Raw genomic sequence first — 21,018 nt, forward strand, 5'->3', positions numbered from 1 at the left:
ATCATTTTGTTATTACAATTGGATATAGATATATATATATGCAGATAATTGATTGATTGCAACCGTTAGTGGATTTCGTTAATGGATAGCTTGTTTACAAACAAGTGCAGGGTTGAAACGTGCGGGCATTGTGAAAGGGTCTTGCGTTGGCTGTGCTTTGAATTTTGAAGTGGACAAAACGGTGGTCGTTATGGCATCACAATGACTATGTTGAATACTCTTATGACATAACAAGTTGGACGCCGCTCAATCAATTACAAGAAAGATTAAACTTTTGTTTGCGCAACAAAGTCAATAACGCTCTTTTGCTGGCGTTACAAGACAATGTGGAGTGCTTATGCTCATGACACAAACATTCCGTCCAGGGGTTAGGCATATGTGTAAAGCGCAGGTAAATAGCTCAATAACGCATTTGCACTTTGTCCAGAACAATGTTGAGCAGAGTATAGTTACTGGTATCCATTGTCAAAGGTTACTGTGACGTTAGCATTGCCAAGTTAGGGCAAATATAGGGCGTTAAGAATTCAACGTTACAATGGCGGTTTGGCGAATCACAAAAGATCCGCTTGAGTAAATCCAAAAGGCAGTATAACTTGGTGTTTTCGAGCATGGATTAATGTTTAGGCTGTAAGGGTTCTAATCCAAACAAGGCGAGAAAAGTTGTGTGTGACGAAAATGCAGCTTTTGTTTGTCATTGAAGTTGTCACATGTTATGTATTACATCAACTTGCTAAACTAGAATCATAGATAAATGATAGGACAGAACAGACACGCCATATCTTAAAACACACATACGTTAAAGCCTTTTTAGACTGTGTGAAGTAATTTTTAATTTGCTAGCAGTTTAACAACAGGTGCTTACACTTTGTTTACATTACACTTGAAAGCACCTAATTGAACCCCTGTGTTTAGATGAGAAAATGTGTGACAGCTCTACGGTGTATAGATAAAACCAAACCTGTTTTTGCACGATGAAACGCGTATTTTGGTATATCTCTTAATAGCATCACGGTTTCAAGACTAAACCGAAGTACAGAATGTTCATTCATTGTACCTTGCAGCGGTAATTTAATTTGCTTTAAGTTTTAAGCAAAGTTGCAGTCATAAGTAACAAATGAGTTAACAAATGAAGTTGAACTAGTGATGTGATGCGAAACTTTTCCATTTCATCAAGCAAAGTTGTATGTAGAGTTTCGATGTCTTGTGTTTAGGCGTTGTTTAAACAGAGTGAGTCAACATAATACGTTGGTCTGCTTCTTGAAGCATGTCCAAACAAGTTTAATACTTGTTAACGCCTAAAACGCACTCACAATTTTTGACAATTGCACAGTGATTTATTTTCTGTCAAGGTTTTAGCACTGTGATGTCCAATTTTTGTAATCACTTCAAAGCAAAGCGATGGACAAAGAAGAACTAGAGAAACTTTTTGACACCTGTGACGTCACAGGGACAGGACATTTGGACAAAAATGAATTCGCGAGACTGTGCCAAGAGTTAAACCTCAAAGATGACGAACTTCAAGCCCTTTTTCGCTCAGTGGACATCAACAAAGATGGCATCATACAAAAATCAGAGTTCGTCGAAAAATTTTACGTCGTTGCTGATCTTTTTTTCAACGCCATTGAAAGTTGTGAAGGAAACATCAAGAGCAAGCACTGTGAAAATTACGTCACAAATAGCCACTGTGACGCAATAGATCATTTAAACAATGACCTTCATTTGCAGCACTGTGAAAGCGAACGCGACAGCGAAAACGACAGCTACTTCAATGACAGCACGAAGATTGATGACTTGTCATTAAATGGCAGTCGCGATGTTTTAACACCGCTGCCCAAAATTACCAAACAAAGCATCAATGTACCCACAAACGAGTCGTTGTTTTTGGTCAGTCCTCCTTCCGGGGATCCACCTCCAAAACGAACTTCTACCCCAAGGGCTTTGGGGGGTCGTGTTTCAAGATCTGGAAGGTTTAATAATGCAAGAGGCGGCAGATCATGGAATTCCTTTGCTGAGAGTCTGGGAAATATTTTATTCTCTCTACCAAGGTGGGTAATTTTGTTCGAAGATAGAATGAATAAACGGATGCCCGGTCTGCAAACGACTGGTCACGCCTATTGTATCAATGTGTGCCTGTCCCAGGCGCTTGCATTTACAATCTAATGGTTGATGCAAAACTCTATGTACTGTGCAAGGTTTTTTGTTATATGCACGCGAAAGTTTATGTTTTACGCCAGTTTTCAATTCGTAATCAAACAGCAGCTAATGTCAGTCAAAAAATGTGGCTTGCATTCCAAAAATCTAAATGAAAAAACGTAAAAACAGCTACTGTGTCAATGCAGCAATTATACTGCGATCTAGCAATAGTGAGATCACAAAATCGTGCAAGCGAATGGTGACGTAACATTAGTAACGTACCAACACATGTGCGGGGCTGTGTTAGACAAGGCACGAAACGAGTGTGTTGTCCAAACTTGAAATCATGTTCATCCGTACAGGAAAAATGAATATAAATTATAGTGTTTGATAAGCTATGCACCCAATAATGATATATTTTAAGTGAGCTATTAAGTCTATCTTCACCTGCATGGCGGTTTGGCGGGCAAGATGTTTGTATAATTACCAAAGCTGCACTGACGGGAAAAATTAGCTTAAAAGTGTCATATGTTTTAATTATTTGCCAGAAACACCCATAATTTGAATTGCAAATAATGACGGTATGGCTTAAAAACTAAAAACGACAGACAATGGCGTCGCAACGTAACCTCTGTACATGGTTTTATAAATTTGTACGACTTTGTATTTGGGGTCGATGCCTCCTGGCACAGGGATGTGACATAAATAAAAACATTCCTGAGGAATAAGCTTGTCTGTCACATTGTTGAAACTAAGACAGTAAAAAATCAGTACATATTTCAGTAAACAAGGAAGCGGACACGCCTGTTTATACGTAATAGAGACCGTTTGCATTAACTAAGTTACCGACAATGTAAGTTTCCAATGTTGCTACGAAATATGATGTTAGAGAACGTGCAAAGAGAATCAATTTTTCTTGCTATACGTAACCACCTTGTTCAGTACCAAGGTGGGTGCCACACAGCCTACAATTTAACCAGTACATTAGGTGTTTTATAACGGAAAAGTAAACTTGTTTAAACCTTCTCAATGTTCGCTTTGTAGAAGCTCAATTTGACGGAATCAATGTTATGAAATTATCAGAAGTTTTAAATTGCAGTCAGCTGTTTTGTTAGCAATTAAGGAACCAGCATACAGTGTGAATCATTTTTTATTTTTATTATGCGTCGAAAAACTCTCTATATGGGTCTGCAATTTACGGCCCGCGGGCCAAATGCGGTCCGCGAACTCATATTTTGTGGCCCGCGGAAGGCCGCTTCTTTCGTAGAGTGCTGCCAGGGCCACAAACTTAAAAAAGATAATAAATCTATTTTTCCAGAAGTAGCGACGAATTTTTGTCAAGTTTGCTGGTGTATATCAATGTACATCATTTATAAACTTCGCATCAATGTGTCTCATACACTGGGTTCAATTATCTTTGACATGACATGTAGTTTATTTTTACAATTTTGCTTCCTGTTAAGTTATTGCGTGAGAATGAATAAAACAGCGGTAAACAACCCGCATTCCGAACAATCTCTCGACATTTTGTAGTGCCTCTCGTAATAACAAGTTTGTCTTGACTTCCTAAAATCCCACAACATCTCAACTTCAAATTTATTGTTTGTTGATACGAATCGTGGCTCGTTGTCAATGGCCCTTTTGTGACGTATATGGTCCACAAAAGCCAAACCCGGATACAGGTTTAAACCGGATTTCGTTTTGAAGTTACTGTATTGCAATTTTAATGTTGTTCCAGTTTTTATTCAGTCCAAAATAACGAAATGCCTACACAAATATATCCTTATTTAATTATTCAAAGTGTGATTTAGGTTGAAGAAAACGCCTATTTATTGCATCGAGTACCAGCAACCTAATTTACTTAAAATTTGAATTTTCTCAAGTTGGCGTCTGGTTTTGTTTTGTCCAGCGCAATTTTTAAAAAAACTATGTTTTTGCGACACGGGTGTTCCAATTTTGTAACCTTCTTAGAGACAAGTTTTATTGGATGTGACTATTTGCAGCTGGCTCCACACCAAAGTTTGACGAGGCTCAACAAACAAGCAGCTGTGTTGGAAGCACAAACTTTCTCGCTGCGGTATTGAGGGGCGCTGATGCGTAGCGAAGGGCGTTCCTTTTTTCTCCGCCATGTTTGATTTCTGAGTAGACTGTTGGGATTTGGGAAATGATTTAGCGACAAATAACCGTGTCCCAATGGAATGAGTCAGTTTAGTTGATAAGAAACTGACAAACACACTTTGACTAGTTAGCCTAATGGATGAGGAATATTAATTAGGGTAAAAAAATGATGAGAGTTTGTGTGAACAAAATCTTCTAATACCTTTAATGGCTAACAAAGACTTACTAAGTAACAGATATAATTTCTGAAATAAATCCTGAGTTGTTTGTTTTAAGTGGATAAGTATATTTCATCAATATCGCTTGTTCGAAATGGAAAATAATTTAGCTTTGTATGTAGACTGTAGACTGCTATATAAATATATTGAAATATGGTATTTGTAGATTTTCTTTCTTTTGCATACAAGTTTAGTTCCAAGTCGAGATATATAATTCTGAAAGAGAAGTATTATTGGTAGCTTATATCTGAAGTAAATTTTTGTAACTCAAGAATTATTTTTTGATGATCTTGTGGTAAATGTAGAAAATTGTATTTGATGAAATGCAAAACCATGTACAAGAATACTGTATAACTCAGTTTTTCCAAAGATTATGCTTTTATAAATTACAAGCCAGGCCCCCACATGTACAAAAATCCTTCAACCCAATTTCTCAGATTTTCAGTGTTTGTAGAAATAAGACCAATTGATGAGTATGTAGGAAGTCATTGAGGGTATTGCTTCCTGAATTTAAATGTCTGCTTTTATTCCAAGGTTCTGTAGGGCAATAGTAGCAATAAACACTCATAATGGTTCGACAAAGCAAGGAAGAAAAATATGAAGCAACATCATCTGGTCCATGTGATCTTGCTTGTCTTCGTGGGTTGCTGATTGGATTTAATTTCATATTTATCCTCGGTGGCTGTGGGGCACTTGCAATTGGAATCTGGACAGTGGTCATGAAGATGCAATATGTTGCAATTTTGGGTTCCATGTATTACAACATCATTGTCTACCTTCTTATTGGTGCTGGGGTCCTTGTTTTTATAACAGGAATTCTGGGGTGTGTTGGTGCAATACAGAAAAACAACACTATGTTAACATGTTATTTTGTTCTGTTGGTTGTGATATTTCTCTCTGAGTGCATTGCTGGAGTTCTGGCTTTTATTTATCATGAATCACTTCATGACGAATTAGCCAATGGACTTAGATCTAATTTAAACAAGAATTACAACCAAACTGGAAAGCTTTCTCTTAGCCAAGCTGTTGATGAGATGCAACAAGACTTCCAATGCTGTGGAGTGGAATCATATCTTGACTGGGAAGATAGTGCATTTGTAAAGCAAGGCAAAGATGGGTTAAAAACCCCGGAGTCATGTTGCAAGACTGTCACTCCTTTGTGCAGTAAGCGAGATCATCCATCCAATATATACAGAGTGCTTGGTTCTGATAGCATGGGTTGTCTCATTAAACTTGAGAAGTACTTACAAGAACATTTGTTTATCCTGGCAGTTACAGGAATTGCAGTTGCCTGTCTTGAAATTCTAGTGATGATATTTGCCTGTTGTTTACGGAATGCCATCAAACAGGAGGAAGGAGAACCATATTAGAATGAAATATGTTGCACATGTTTTTTCTACACAAATTGTATGTTCTAACATCGCTTCAGAAGTCCTGCATGTTATTTTCTATGAAGAGAATGTTGTTTGTCAAGGAAAGATTATTCATAATAGTTTTGCAAAAGGTCCTCACAGTACTTCCATGATTGTTTGCTCAATGCATATTATACAATAAGTGTTTATACATTGACATGAAACCTTGGCTTGCCTATTTTGTTTGAGTAACACACCACCGGTGTCCGGTGCAAATTTAAAGTTTTTTTATCATGCTGACAGCAGCTCTTATCATATTAATATCTGAATGAATTGTTGGGAGTTTAACTTTTTTATGTATGTATTTCTGTAATCATTGCTTTTTATTTTCTGCCTTTTTATTGCATCAAGTATCTGTTTTGTTACTGTTCATTCAATTTGATGCGAATGTCAATTGAACATTTGAACGTTATTAGTCAATATCAGTACTTGATTTGATAGTACAACACATAAAATAATCATTCTGGTATGTGCTAAGCACAGTAAGCGCTTGTTTTTGACATTTCAACATAGCTTTGAGTTTCATGTGCGATTACTAATAGCATGACTTATCGCCCCAGGCTATTTGCTCAACACTTATGTGCATTTTTCGGCCAAGGATTGTTTAATAAAGCTTGCTCATGTTTTTCGTTGTCTTTTGTCTCACAACAGCCCATGTCTGGACAAAATCATGATTATACCATTGCCACTTGAAAGAAAACACCAGAAATGTAATTTTGAGTGTAAATTTCTGCTTAATTACAATATAAACCGGTTGGACAAAAAAATCTGTAACCTTTAAGTTAAAAGTTAATGGATAGATGAGCATAAACAATAAGCAATTTGTTATTGGTCGGACTTGCCCTGAACAAGAAAAGATGATGTAAACATAAGTTTTGGAAATGCGAACTAAGAGTTCGTAAAATAAACATGATGTTGGTGCTAATATAACATCTTCATCCAATTAATAAGGTGTGATTGGCTGATCTAATCACATATAAATAAATACTCGTGTTTTCCGACAGTAACTTCACAGCCGTATATCGTCTTATTTCAGTTATGACAGCATCAGTTCGCTTTACAAGCACTTGAGTGAGCAAGGTGATCCTCGAGTGGTGAACAGCTATGAGGTTATGCTGCAGCAATTGCTCAAGGACATCGAAAATATGCAAGTTTCGATCACCGAGTTAGAGGCCTCTTTGCAAAGGTACGTATCCTCTCTTTGTAAGGCTAAATAGTTAAAAAGTGTTTGTAAAATTCATGATTTGGTATTTTGTACCACCTTAAACACTAAGAACGAAATAAGTTTCATCACTGCCAAAAATGCGTAATTTAATCTAAAACCGACATCTGACCTAGATTACGTATTAGTATATCGCGTGTGGGCGTTTGTGTCAAGACCTCTTGAGGAATGTTTGTCTTCAATAAGCGTAGAGGACGAATTGTTATGTAAGAACTAAATTAAGACTGAATATAAGTATCAATATGGGAATGATTAACCAGTCGGTTCTCTCCTACTGTGACATCATAAGGCGCTATAGTCGCGTTTCGAAACTCATGGGAGAAGAAAGAGCTTTGTTTGCAGAGTTCAACTTGCTTGCACGGATAGACTTCACTACTTAATGTCGGCGAAAAATAGGCCTGTTCAGGTTAAATTGATACACAAAAGTATTTAGGCGTAGTTTAGTGGCGTAAATACCAGTAACACTAAAAAAATACATTTATTTGGTTTGAGAGTTGAGACCAGTCAGAAAAATCAAACAGTACAGCACATAAAAGTATATATGTATAAGAAAGTCTAGCTACTTTCCCTTTCCAAGGTTGCAAAGATTTGGTTATTATAGTGGTTTAACGACATCATAGGCAGCAACAAATAAACTTTGTCGGATCGCACCATGCCATAAAACTTTTGTCTTCTGCAATTGTAAGGCATTTTCAAAAATATTAACATTGTTGAGAATTCCTGCATATGTTGACGTTTTAAGTCTAGCATGACGAGCGGGTTTTTCAGTTGAGACCAAGAGTATATGGATCACTAGCCACGCATTGTAAAGCTTAACGTTTACCTACAGGGAAGCGCAATCGTCACCACCCAACAGTGAGGGCAGTGGACCGTGGAAGGATCTAAAACTCAATATTTTAAACTTGTTTTGCCAGAAAATGAGTGTTAGGTTGACTGTGAGGTGGTTTGGTTTAAATTCACTTAAACTACAGAAAAATAGGGGTTGGAACAGCTAAGACAAATTTGATCAACATAGAGATACACAATCAACCAAGCATTAAATAAACCTAGTAAAAGCTTATTCTTGGAGTTGCAGATATGAAGTCTGATGTTGTGCAAGCAATGCAAAATCTTGTTTTTACCGTTTTTCGCTGGAGAACTTTGTTTGGTATCATGCTTTCCTTTTTTTGTTTTCATTTTTTTGTGTTTGTCTGTTTCACATTGTTTCATTGAACCAATAACGTCGTATAGCTTACAACAAACTGAACATTTTACAAGGATTTAGAACAAAAGTTTTGCTATTGCTAGTGGATAACACGTGTAATAATTTTCAACATCAGAACGCCCGAGGGTCTTCTACAATTTAAATTGGCGCGTTTTCGCTATAAGTTGACACACCGCGTTTGACACAAATTGCCAGATATTGTAATGATTTTACAAGGACAAAAGTTTGTTGTAGAAAGTAGACAGATGGCAAAAATATATTCATTGTTACGTCAAGAATGGATTTAATCTATATGTTCAAATACGACGAGTGTTTCTAGTTTAATTGTGATGGAGGTTAAACACAATTAAAAGACAGAACAAACACTCTTCTATAAGCTTCAGGTGCCTATATTTACAAATAAAAGATGTGTGTAAGTTTGCGTAGTTTTGGAATTTCCTTTCTACCAGCATATGTTCATGTATCGGGGTATCAACCTTTAGAGATGTATTTACGCTCCAATTTATCTATTCTACCGTGATTGCCAGGGTAACAGAAAAGAGTAGCGAACAGCTCTCAATTTTGGAGGAGGAGATGGATGCGCAAATTAACCTCAAAGAGAAGAAAGCACGAGAGGAGGAAAGAGAGAAAGCTGATGAGGAAGCAAAAAAGTTGAGGACGGAATATGAAGATAGGATTTCACGTCTTCAGCAAGCTGTCCACAAACTTAAACAAGTGAAAATTCGGGAGTTTAAATTTTATTGCTGAATGTTTTTGTTGAAATTTTTTCAAATTTATGTCCAACTTGTTTGCAGGTTGATGAGCGTTTGTCGAAGGTCAGCCCGCTCGAAAACGAAGTGGATAACCTGAGAGACAAACTTCGCGAAGTGACGGCGGTGAGTTCCACAAAAAAAACTTCTTAAAGACTTGGTAACATAAATGATTGGTAAATTAACGTCATTTTGCGTGTAAAAATTTTTTAACAAAACAATAATATGCCTTAAAAACTGATAACCATTGCAAAAATCCCATTATGTAAATAGTTTTAGTTTGGGGGTAAGATTTCGCTTATGATTTTAATCACGCAGGAAAATACAAGCTTGTCGCTTCGTTTAAGTGAGGCCGAAACGCAAGGTGTGTTACTTAAAACGCAAGTTGCGGATTTGCAAGTAAAACTTCAAGAGAAAAGAATCATTGTGGACAGGTAAGAAAAATGGAACAATTTTATATATCTGCGAAGGTAATGTCCTAAGATGTTAGTATTAATCCAACAAAACAAAAAACGAAAGTTTACATAACTTTGCAACCTGTCAGCAAACTGTTTCTCTGTCACCCTACTTTGTAACCTTTCTTTTACCTAAACAGAATAATTAAAATTGCGGTGTTATTCCAGAGAAAGCGACGTCGTACGTCAAGTGTGGACAGAGAGGGAGGGTTTAGCGCAACAAGTTCAATCCCTCACGTAAGTTCGCACTGTGTTTGACAAGGGGGTGCTCCCGGATTATGACGACATAAAGGCAAACTGTGACGTTGCAATGTAGGTCGAACAACCGAAAACTGCGAGACTCCAACGACGACCTTAGAGAGGCTGCATACAAACGACTCAGCTCTATTCCCTATCAAAGGTCTCCCTCTGCTTCGTTCAATGGTGAATTTTTGTCACCATATTCATCCACTGTACCTTCAAGGTATGCATGGTTTGCTACTACTAGAAAGTTTAGTTGTTTAATTTATAACAACTGCATTCCAAGAAAAGCGACTTGAACTAAACTCCAATGAACTTATACCAATGCGAAAACTACTTACAGCTTTGTCAACAAACTCTTTTTTCACTTTTCTTTTTCAGACTGGACTATAATCTACAAAGCGGGAGGTCATCCCGGGCATCGTGCGAATCAGAATTATTAGCTTTCTGCGACCCCAAACTAAGTTCCATAGTGTCGGAAGATGACGTCAGTCATGATGACGACACAGAAGCCGATTATTCTTTCAAATCATCGGTGGATGGAACTCAAACCCTTGTAACCAATGGTTTCGAAAGGGACAGTGGAGTTGGAACAATTAGAGATGAGCACGACAGTGATACGGAAGTCGACGGATTGCGAGCTTACAGATCGCGTTTCCCAATTAGTCGGACGTCTGTAGGGTCATTGACCCACTTTACGCCTCCTCGTCGAAGTTCTTTGAGAAGATCAAGCGCTTTACAAAACACGCGGCGTGATGTAGGATACGGTGACGCGACGGACGAAGATAATGACGTAGAGGACGTCCCTTCGATTGAAAAGAAGAAAAGATATAATAATAGGAGAACCTCGGATGGGAAAAACCCCAGACGAAGGGTGAGGTCGTAAATGATTTTTAAACATTTTTAACAAATCTTGTCGTTGCAGATTACTCCAACACAACCTGTGGTGGTCGGGGAACTTTACAAGATAATATTGTGTGGCGACATGGGAGTCGGAAAGTCCAGTTTTATTTTCAGAACTTGCAAAGGCGAATTTAACCGACACCCCAGATCAACTTTAGGTATAACATACCTTCATTACATAAGGGTACTTTGGAATATCTGTTTAAAGACGTATTACATGAAGTTTAGTACTAAAACTGGTTTTAACAACTGTGCGGAAAATAAGTATGAACAAACGTGCAAACTTTTAGGCGTAGATTTTCAATCGAAAACTTTGCTGCTCGATTCCCAACAAGTTGTGACTTTACAATTGTGGGATACCGCTGGCCAGGAAAGATTTCGAAGCATCGCGGCGTCATATTTCCGCCGAGCCGATGGTGTTATTTTAGTCTATGATGTCACAAATCAGTCAACGTTTCTAAACGTTAAAGAATGGATGGAAACCATTTCCGTGAGATTTTTTTTTGTGTGTATACAACATATAACTCTATGGGAAGATTCCTTTTTTCTATGTAGCGAACATTTTACGAAAATATGAGTATATTGCTAGGGTTTAAAGATTGACCCTTGTGGGCGTTTAACCACAAAAACAACACGTGACTTATAATAAATATAAATGTTATGACACATGGAAATATTCGCGGTAACATTATCATACTTGTTAGAATTCTGCACCTGAGGAAACGCCCGTGATGATTTGCGGCAATAAAGTGGATCTAAGGGATAGTGAGATTGGGATTATGCGTGAAGCTGTTTATCAAAAGGAAGGAGCACAACTTGCTGCTGTAAGTTCATGCAGAATTATATCACAAGATTTGGTATCACCCTTTGTATTTAACATCAAAAACTGTTTCTTTAATTTCAATTTCTGGCTTACTTTGTGCAGTGTCACCGTTTTCGATGAAGTTTATAGTGTCAGCTAAGTGCACGGATAATAAGGCATTTTCTCATATTCAAAAGAGATTTTATAGTTTCTTATCTTTTTTGAGTTTTTCACCGTTAACCATTTACTATAACTGTTCCAGGACTACGGAGTTTTGTTCATGGAATGTAGCGCCGCAAGCGGTTTAAACGTCCTTAATGCTGTAACACTTTTGGCACGCCATCTAGCGACAAAGAAGCGCAACCAAGTAAACAGCGGATCAATTAAAGACCTTACAAATATACCAGAAAAAGAATCCAAGTGCTGTGCGAGGAACTGAAACAGCACAAGAAAATAAATAGTTGTTCAATTTTCCAACTTGTGTTAAACCGACTGTTAGAATCCTTTTTTGTGAAGTTTTACTTTTTAACGATTTCCTGCATTTCTTGTAGGTCAACGTTTTTGCACAAGCAGTTTAAGAATCATATATCCTACAACTATATCCTCAAAAAATAGTTAAGTTTTCTAACTTTTGTCTTCCACCTACTTTTGCAGAAATGTCGTAAAGCTAAGATTACAATCGTTATATTGTAAGCATTGCCGTCCGCTTTTTCAGAGTTTAGATTTTTTTATATTTTTGTATACACCTGTAACCATAGCTGACGAGTTAGCACAAACCAAACGTTTGTTGTTTTTGCACCATTAGCGGCTTATGTTTCTTTAGAACATAAATGTATGGCTCTGGTAGCGTAAATAAATCCGATTTGTAGCTAAATATGTTAGTTGCAGTATTATGGTGTGTGTTATGCGTGTAAAACTGGAATGGTAAAAGCTTTGTGGTGGGTTGTAGTAACTTTTATTGCTATTTTTAGAAAACTGCCTTCTTATGCGATATGAATATGATTGCTTAATTCGTATACTTGAGGTTTTTAGTCTTGTTTCCAATGTTGTTTAGTCATTCCTCTTCCATACAATTTCGTCTTTCGACTTGGAATATATGTAATAATTCGACTAAATAGATTAAAAATCTTAATTGCGTGATTCACCCGAACCACCTTTGAAACTCAATAATATTTTCTTTCTTCCCACTGTGTAAAATCACCAATGTTTATGTGTGCAATATGGCGTTAAGATTTTGGCGCTAAAGTTCCACCAATTTTGCGAATTATTTCAAGGGTTGATTCGCTAATAACGTTACGATATATAAAATACCGTTTCATATTCTCTGAAACAACCCTTTTAGCTTTCTACAATACAGATTTAAACAAGAGATGTGTGTCTTTGAAAGGCTGTATAATGGTATCGGTTACTTAGAAACAACTAGCCTTATGTAATGCAGTGATTCGGAATTTGCATATAAGCAGCAAACATAGTTTCAATGAGGACTTTCATACACATTTAGCAAAGTCCAACATACGGAAACAAACAAGCATGTTGTAAAACGAAGCATTTCCTTTTTGTAACGTGGATCATTTTATCTTTTAGCGCAGGGAATACATCCATTGCCCGAGAACAGCTTTTTCATTGTTCAAAAATTTGTGGTGAGTTGAAACAAATTTGTCTCTAAAAGTGGTTAGAGGGTAACCACTTTTGTTGGCTGTTATACCGTTTTGGCTCTATGAGTATAATCGGGCCCAAATGTCACCAATGGAATAAGGATAATGAAACCAACCAAATTGTCTGAGAAGTAAACTTGCGGGTATTCTGTAAAATATATGACGTAATCAATCCAAGTAGAATCTATTGGTTCTCAAACTGTGGTACGCGTTCCACTAGTGATGGTACGCGAGAGCTTTTTAAGTGGCCCGCGAAGAGTTCGGCGGTTTTTTGTTGCATTTCGTCTACTCGATACAATTTGCCGCACTTTGCAGTGGCCAAAACCGGTGCAAATATATGATGTCGGTTTTCCTTATTGTGCATTTGTGACGCAATAGTATCAACGTGAAATTGTTGCCCTGTTGAAGTAATTCTTGAAGTTGAAGTAATTCTGTAGTTGAAGTAATTCTGTAGTTGAAGTACTTTACAAAGTAGTTTTTTTCGGTCCCTGAAAAATGCGAAAAAGGGTTTTGAGCAAATGCAGCACTGCTTGGTAAAAAACCTACCCACTCCTATAGGTTGCGATTCAGTATTCCAAAATTTCTTTTGACATACTAGCTTTCTCATGAAACATTTTCTAACATGGCCGTTAACCTACGTTAACTTAAATGTTCATTGAATTTCGCATAGCTGAATAATGGCTGAAATGTTATGAATATTGCGTTGTGAATATTTGCAGTTTCAGAATTGATCCTACTTTTTTCTATGCAATACGGGCTGTTGTGATTGGTCAAACTGTAGCGTTCGCAGAACAATTTGTACCAATCAAGCTCCTGCACAACGCTTGCAAATCAACGAGGGAATCGCTGCGGTAAGCAAAGTAAACCGTACGGATAGTGCAAATGTTTGTTATTATAGTAAACTGCAAATAGGAGAACTGTTTTAACCCATTACGTCTCTTCAGGGCAGCTTGGTTACTGACTCTTTTTGGACATTTTGCAGTCATATTAATCGTTTAAAATAAGTAATTTAAATTTGTTTTGATGTCGCTAATTATTTTTCATTAAAAATTCAAAAGGTTTCCACGTTAGGTGGAATGCAGATCCCACGAAAGTTGTAACACTGTAGCTGTTGGTAAAGCCAGGCTTCAAGTATAAGCAGATGGTTCATAAAATTAAGGTCGAAAACTTAAACCGCGGATAGAAACAATGTTGGGAATGTTTCGGCAAGTCAGTTGTGTAAACATAGAGTTACGTTTTGTAATATTTGTGGGCGCTGGATATGATTTAATTTTCTTTCGCGTACAACTATATTGTTAATTAGTTGCTGTTGTGCCAGGGACGATTGTTGATGGCAGCGTATGGTGGAGGCGTATGTTGAATCTTCGGCAAATACCGTCTAAGTCTGCGATTCAATTCGAACATACTGATTGTACAGGGAAAATTGTTTGCTTTTTGTATTTTGCTGTAGCACATTGTTCACAAATAACTTTATGCGAAAGGGTTCCCTGTCTTTATGCAGGAATATTACTCTTTGCAGCATCTTTGGTATACTTTACAAGCATGTCAGAACTTTTTATCACCATTTAATATTCTTTACTTGAGTTTTCTAACGAAATATTTGCAAACTTTCTTGTACAAATTTGACCATGTAAACGGGTTAAATGTTGTTACGATGCTGTTCAAACTGTGATTGTTTTTATTGTACTTTTTCATAGCACTTCAGCTCCGTGGAATTCTATAAAGTAGGACATGACGGGACCAAAAACAGTGTACCAAAAGTATAGCTGTGTGTATTTTATGACGAACTCGATCGAAGTACATGATAATACTCCGTTGGGACAATATTCTTTCTTATACCTGTTTACTATTAAAATTTCCCAAGCCGGCATTTGATTCACGTCATGTAGCAGTCATTCGATCCCTGCAAAAAGGAGGAAGAGCTACCAATCTCCCTTCTGGTTCGCCAGGATATCCCATCTGTTTTTATGACATATTGCTGTCGGGATTTGCGGTTTGCTACAAGAGCATACGATAAAATTTTACAGGCGTGTATGCAGGTACAAACAAGACGAAATAATTATAATGTATTATATGTTGTTGTAGATTGACAATGTCACCGAAACTTTAACAATTAAGCTTGCAGTGAGTTAAGTGAAATAATCATGATTAATACGGAAGCGATGGCTTTGGGAACCACCGACCTCATCGTTTTTGCAAGTATGTGAAAAAAAGTCATCAGCACAAGACTTTCAATTTTCAACATGTTTGTATTTTTAGTTTTGCTCGCCGTGTCTTTGTCAATTGGACTGTTCCACGCATTCAGGGATCGAAACAATACGAACACAGATAACTATTACTTTGGTGGTCGCAGAATGTCCTATGTAAGTAATTTAAACGCTCGGCCTATAGAGCCAATAAGTGATTTGCATTGTTGGAAGTGTGGCGGAAACACTTTTTGTAAGGTGTTTTATGAAACAAAAGCGTTTTTTGTAGCGCATTTTTTACGTATTGAAATATCTGGTAATTGCGTCACCACACAAGAAGTTTTTAATGGATCAATTATAACGTCATTGGTACATTATATTCCTGAACTGCATAGGGTGATTCCTGTAGTCATTTTTCACATTTCTCAAGACATTAGTATATTTTAGATCAGATCAGTAAACACAACAAACCTCCATATTTTCAGATTCCTGTGGGATTATCAATTTCGGTCACTTTTATATCAGCCATCACAGTGATTGGTTTTCCCACCGAGGCTTATGGATATGGAAGTATACTGACATGGTATGCGTTCCCTGCTGCAGCTGGTAACTTTATTGCATGTGTCTATTATATTCCATTGGTTCATAAACTTCGACTGGACTCCATATATAAGGTAAGACAGTATTAAATTTAAAGGTATAGCAACTGTTTAAAATGTAATTTCCATGCATTTTGTGCACGCTTTGTCATATCATCCTATAATGCGTATAAGTTTAGTTGAACAAACCTGCAGATGAAAATGCTGTGAAATAAATATTATTTCCTATGGCAGTTCGCAAAAATTTTAAAACTTTCTTTGAAGTTCAGGACGTTGTATAAGCTTCATTAATTCTCTCTTCCTTATCTCTTCTTCAGTATTTAGAAATGAGATTTAACAGAAAGATGAGACTGCTTGCTTCTTCCATTTCAATCTTTTCATTAGTAAGAAACATTTTTTGTGGTAAATGTCATAATTAACTAAACGCATTGCTGTATTTTGTGTGGGCAGATCTTTTACTACAGCGTAGCCATCTATATACCTTCTCTCGCCTTAAGTGCGGTTACTCCAATTGGATTAAAATGGACAATATTTTTGACCAGCATAGTCTGCATTGTTTATACAACCTTGGTAAGTTTTTGTTTGTACGATTTTTTGTCGTGTTTGTAGCTTTTCCTTCTCAGGGAGGAATGAAGGCTGTTGTTTGGACCGACACCATCCAATATTTTGTTATGTTTGCTGGTGCATTGATGGCGTTCGTTAAATCTACAATAGATGTTGGTGGGTTTGGTCGGGTGTGGGAAGCTCTGGAAAGGGGAAACAGGCAAACTGCAACAAAGTAAACCTTTTGCCATAGTGTTGGATGTGTTGTATTTCGTATTTAACATTCTAATCACTCCGTGAACTTTGGACACGTCGAAGATACTTTATTTTGGAAAGGCGACTCACGTGAAAGTTTCGATTCATAAGTATTCAAATAACATATGTTCTTTCCACCCGCAATGTTTCATCCGCAAAAAGACCCTTGTTGTAATACTAGGACTGTTAATCAACTGAGTTGTTCCGAAGCAATCCACTAAGTCAGTGATTCCCAACATGTTTGTGGTTGCGTACCACTTGGAGGTAAAACAATTTTGCGAACCACCTAGTTGAGTGTTACAAAGTAACCTAGGGAATGAAGTAGCAAGCATTTTAGATCACTTACGATTTTTAGAATGCGAACTATATTCGCAAATTACGGAAATGTGCACGCGTACACTGTGTTGCGGACGATACGCTCCCCAGCACGAAATAATTATTTCCCGCACCCACAGTGATATTGTTGTCGACGTCTTGTGACGAAATAAGCACCTACTATTTCGTTTAAGCGGGTGTAATGTTGAGGCTGCTGTAATGAGTCTTTATGTGCTTTTAATATTCTATTTGAATAGGTGTGGTCGGAAAATCTTTTAAAATCACGACTTAGGAAATGATTTCGAAATTGCCGGAATAAACGTGCATATTAAAACTTGACCGACCATATGTTACCAGTTAAAGAACTGTAAGGTGGTATTGAGAAAGGGCTCGAATTCTACACACTGAATGCCGTCGCGTACCACCGGTTGGAAAACAATGCACTAAGCGGAACATACCAGCTCCAAGTGCGTTGCCTTAAAATCTTCTGGCACTAAGAGCGTGTCCTTTTCCGAAGGAACTTGCCCGTTCCGAGTTGCCCACACGGGTTAAAACTCAAAACTAGCAGATTTCATCGACTTGTTTGCCTCTAGACCCCGTTTATTATACCTATGTACGTAATTTACTGCATTCATTTTATTTTACATTTGCAGCTTTAGATTTGATCCTACTTTTCCCTATACAATATGGGCGATTGTGATTGGTCAAACAGTGTCCTTCTGTAGAATAACCTGCATCAATCAAGCATCTACACAACGCTACTTGTCTTGCAAGTCTGTAAGGGAATCTCAAATGTAAGTGGTGATGGAGCAAATTCTTATATTCTTTTACATGACACGAAATGCTTGAGAATATAATGTCAGCTAGGTTATTAGAAACAAACTTACTCGAAAACTTTAATTCATCTGCATACACATCATCAGTTATCTCAAATTCATAAAAATATAAGAAAAATGCATAAAAAAATATAAGAAAAATGCATAAAAAAAAGCTATAAGCTACGTGAATAAATAAATCAAATAAATAAAACAGATAGAAGCACAGCGTCCCCAACTGCTGTGTCAAGCAACTAGGCCACTTGGAAATAATAAAAAGCTGATTTGGCTGGGAGAGCAACGGTCAAAAGTTGTAAACCAGTTTTGCTGTAGCGTTATGTAAGGGAGTCGCATCAGAAAAAAGGGTTTGTTTGCATAGGAAAAGCGCCTAATATTAAAGATACCGAATGGTTGCAAAAAATAGAAGAACCCCCCAAATTACGTTACCACAAAGGCCAGGGCAAGCTGTGACATCACAAAAAAATAGGTCACTGTGACGTCACAAACCAAAGTTACAAAACTATTTTATCTCTGTATATTGGCAAACCAAGAGGTACAGCAGCAACATTACTTCGGGATCGTGCGTTTCTTCGCTTAGTGATGTCATATTGACCTGATTTTTGGTGTCATGTTATAACTTTAACCTCACCTTTGTGGTGACGTAATCTAATGTTCCTACTATTTCTAGTTACAAATAATAATCGATTCTTCTAGCATTTCTAATAAATACCTGACATCAATCTGAAGAATTTTCATTGTAACAGCTTAATTCCTACATTATACTGTTTACGTTGGTTTTAAGGCAATGTATAATTGAGGGCCGGTTTGTCACAAACTTGTTCCTCTTCTATTCCACAATTATTTCGTGAAAAATGGTTTCCACATTTGAACGGCAACTTGCGCTTGAAATGCAAACACGTTCCAAAACAAATTGTATTAAAGCGGTGTATTTCTTAAAATATTAAGCGGTCATTGGATATCGCTTTTGTCACAAAGCTGCAACTAAATAAGAAAAAAAAAAATTAAACTAAATCTTTTTAGAGCCGTGTTTATATCAACCATTCCAACTTGTGGGTTTTATCTCTTGGCTACTTTGACCGGTTGCGTCATGTATGCTTACTTTGAAGGATGTGATCCGGTAAAAGCAGGTTTAGTTGACAAACCCGATCAACTAATGCCTTATATGGTCATGTTGGTTTTCCAAAATTATCCAGGGTTGGCGGGATTGTTTGTTTCCGCTGCATTCAGTGGTGCAATGAGGTTGGTGCTGTATTTCAAACTTGACCAGGCTACGTAACAAAATAGTTGACCTTTAAATACAAAATTTGACAAAACTAATCAAGGCACCGGTTTTTGTCTCAATATGAATTAATTTTCACCGGAATAAGAAAGACCACAATCTCAGGTGATTTCTGAAAAAAAAGGCCACGACACCTTTCTCTTCAGAGGTGCTGATACTTTTATAAGTCATCTATATGCTATCAAATAAAGACAACTTAGTGGATTACTACAGCCTGTCAGTTTAAACAGCTAGATGTAACTTCAAATCTGCCTTGTAAAACCTTATGTCTGAAATGAGTTTCCTGATCTGTCCAATCTATTTTAAACTAAATAACCACTTATCTTGTTACTTTTGTTTTAATTGCGCAGCACTGTTTCATCCGGAATAAACTCCTGTGGTTCTTTGATAATGGAAGACTTTATATTACCCAACATTCCACGCACGACCGAAGTGTCCCAAATAAAAATCAGCAAAATAACAGGTGTCAACAAATAATCTCCAGCAGTCATGCAGTTACACAATTTTCGCACATGCGCCTCGTACAATAATTTAACTAACTGATAGGTTCACAATACTCTTGTTTGTTTTGCAGTTCTAACCTACGGGATTTTGGTCATGGGATTCACGTTTAGCATGGAATATATTGATACAACCGTGTTTCAGCTTGGTTTTGTTGTTTTTGGTTGCCTGGGCGGCCCAATTTTTGCCGTCTTTACCCTTGGAATATATTTTCCTTGGTGCACAACTTTGGTGAATAGTAAATCTCTTTAGTTACTAATAAGTAACACAAACAAATGTAAAAACTACAGTGATGACAACATCAACGTACAATTATTTGTATTAGGGAGCGTTTATTGGACAAGCTGTGAGTACGATCTTTATGGCTTGGGTTGCTCTGAGTGCTTCATTTTACGGAAGACCGCCTGAAAAATATTCTTTTATTCCCACCTCAACGGACATGTGCAGTTTTTCGAATTATAATCAAACATTTTACGAAAACAAAACAGAATACGAATTAACAACAAAAGTTTCAACCTTGAGCACACAAGCTGAAGAAAGGTAAGAAGTTATTCCGATTATACAAAGACACTGACAATTACTATTTCGTTATTCACTATAACCATTTGCAAAATGTCAATATACCAACAATGTTCAGCAATAGTCTGATAGAAATCATAAGTAGGCTATTTGCTCGTGTAATTAGGGTGTTTGGGTAATACTAAGCAAACACATTTTTAGGACTTTCCTCCAGGAGACACTATTTGCTGTGACTTTCCTTTATTATTCACTCATTGCAACTGTTGTAGCAATTGTTGTGGCCATGGTTGTATCCTTCATTACAGGTAACTATGTAATGCCGATCTTTATAAACATAAACAAACCACTTTGTTTTTGAACTAAAAGCTCCAAACAAAGCCGAAGAAATGAATCCCAGACTTTTTGTTCCACTCGTCAGCAACAAGCATTTTCCGCTGAGTTTGCGAAAGTTTTTTCGCTTTGGGGTACCTGAGGAGTCCGCTGATATTAAGATTATAGCCAACGAATTGGAAGACCTCTTCGCTGTGAATGCAATCAGCCATAGAAATGCGCATTTTCAATCAGAGATAAACTCACCCTGCCAACTTTAACTTTGTTTTAGCAAGAAGTCAGTGAATTCCATGTAGATTAATATAAATTGAAAAGCATATAATTTTTTTGATAATACTTTCGTCTATTGGTGTTAATAACACAAGAAACAAGTGTTCAGAATACAAAGAAGATTTATTCTTGAATTAAACGCTACTGCATGGTCTCAAAAAATAAACAAATTGGAATAATATTTGTTAAGACTTGGGGAGATATGACGACGCAAAAACACACGATTCAATCGCAATTTCATTGTGACGCAAATACAATAAGCAGAAATAATGTG

General features: G+C 37.0%; 3 protein-coding genes across 3 annotated transcripts; all 3 read left to right on the top strand.

Moving 5' to 3' along the window:
• Nucleotides 1-1,334: 1,334 nt before the first annotated feature.
• Nucleotides 1,335-12,808, top strand: LOC145905524 (ras and EF-hand domain-containing protein-like). Its single transcript, XM_082992752.1, has 12 exons — nucleotides 1,335-2,045; nucleotides 6,918-7,067; nucleotides 8,835-9,021; nucleotides 9,102-9,182; nucleotides 9,375-9,490; nucleotides 9,680-9,748; nucleotides 9,828-9,974; nucleotides 10,133-10,625; nucleotides 10,677-10,812; nucleotides 10,945-11,144; nucleotides 11,359-11,478; nucleotides 11,719-12,808. The coding sequence occupies exons 1-12, from the start codon at nucleotides 1,399-1,401 to the stop codon at nucleotides 11,893-11,895; spliced, it is 2,523 nt and encodes an 840-aa protein (XP_082848878.1). The 5' UTR covers nucleotides 1,335-1,398; the 3' UTR covers nucleotides 11,896-12,808.
• LOC145905525 (CD151 antigen-like) lies at nucleotides 4,983-6,506 on the top strand. Its single transcript, XM_082992753.1, has one exon. The coding sequence runs from the start codon at nucleotides 5,039-5,041 to the stop codon at nucleotides 5,837-5,839; it is 801 nt and encodes a 266-aa protein (XP_082848879.1). The 5' UTR covers nucleotides 4,983-5,038; the 3' UTR covers nucleotides 5,840-6,506.
• Nucleotides 12,809-15,194: 2,386 nt separating the features above from the next.
• LOC145907082 (sodium-coupled monocarboxylate transporter 1-like) lies at nucleotides 15,195-20,734 on the top strand. Its single transcript, XM_082994517.1, has 13 exons — nucleotides 15,195-15,310; nucleotides 15,371-15,474; nucleotides 15,783-15,971; nucleotides 16,214-16,279; nucleotides 16,347-16,466; nucleotides 16,520-16,674; nucleotides 17,663-17,803; nucleotides 18,866-19,084; nucleotides 19,475-19,587; nucleotides 19,699-19,856; nucleotides 19,951-20,165; nucleotides 20,346-20,449; nucleotides 20,511-20,734. The coding sequence occupies exons 1-13, from the start codon at nucleotides 15,256-15,258 to the stop codon at nucleotides 20,732-20,734; spliced, it is 1,863 nt and encodes a 620-aa protein (XP_082850643.1). The 5' UTR covers nucleotides 15,195-15,255.
• Nucleotides 20,735-21,018: the final 284 nt, after the last annotated feature.

Source organism: Ascidia mentula, chromosome 6, assembly GCF_947561715.1.
Source record: "Ascidia mentula chromosome 6, kaAscMent1.1, whole genome shotgun sequence".
Lineage (NCBI taxonomy): Eukaryota > Metazoa > Chordata > Ascidiacea > Phlebobranchia > Ascidiidae > Ascidia > Ascidia mentula.

Coding starts and splice junctions, on each gene's coding strand:
- LOC145905524 (XM_082992752.1), top strand. CDS start 1,399: ATGGACAAAGAAGAACTAGAGAAACTTTTTGACACCTGTGACGTCACA. Junction 9,749..9,827: donor CAACAAGTTCAATCCCTCAC/GTAAGTTCGCAC, acceptor GTTGCAATGTAG/GTCGAACAACCGAAAACTGC. Junction 9,975..10,132: donor TCATCCACTGTACCTTCAAG/GTATGCATGGTT, acceptor TTTCTTTTTCAG/ACTGGACTATAATCTACAAA.
- LOC145905525 (XM_082992753.1), top strand. CDS start 5,039: ATGGTTCGACAAAGCAAGGAAGAAAAATATGAAGCAACATCATCTGGT.
- LOC145907082 (XM_082994517.1), top strand. CDS start 15,256: ATGATTAATACGGAAGCGATGGCTTTGGGAACCACCGACCTCATCGTT. Junction 15,311..15,370: donor CGACCTCATCGTTTTTGCAA/GTATGTGAAAAA, acceptor TTGTATTTTTAG/TTTTGCTCGCCGTGTCTTTG. Junction 15,972..16,213: donor GACTGGACTCCATATATAAG/GTAAGACAGTAT, acceptor TCTCTTCTTCAG/TATTTAGAAATGAGATTTAA.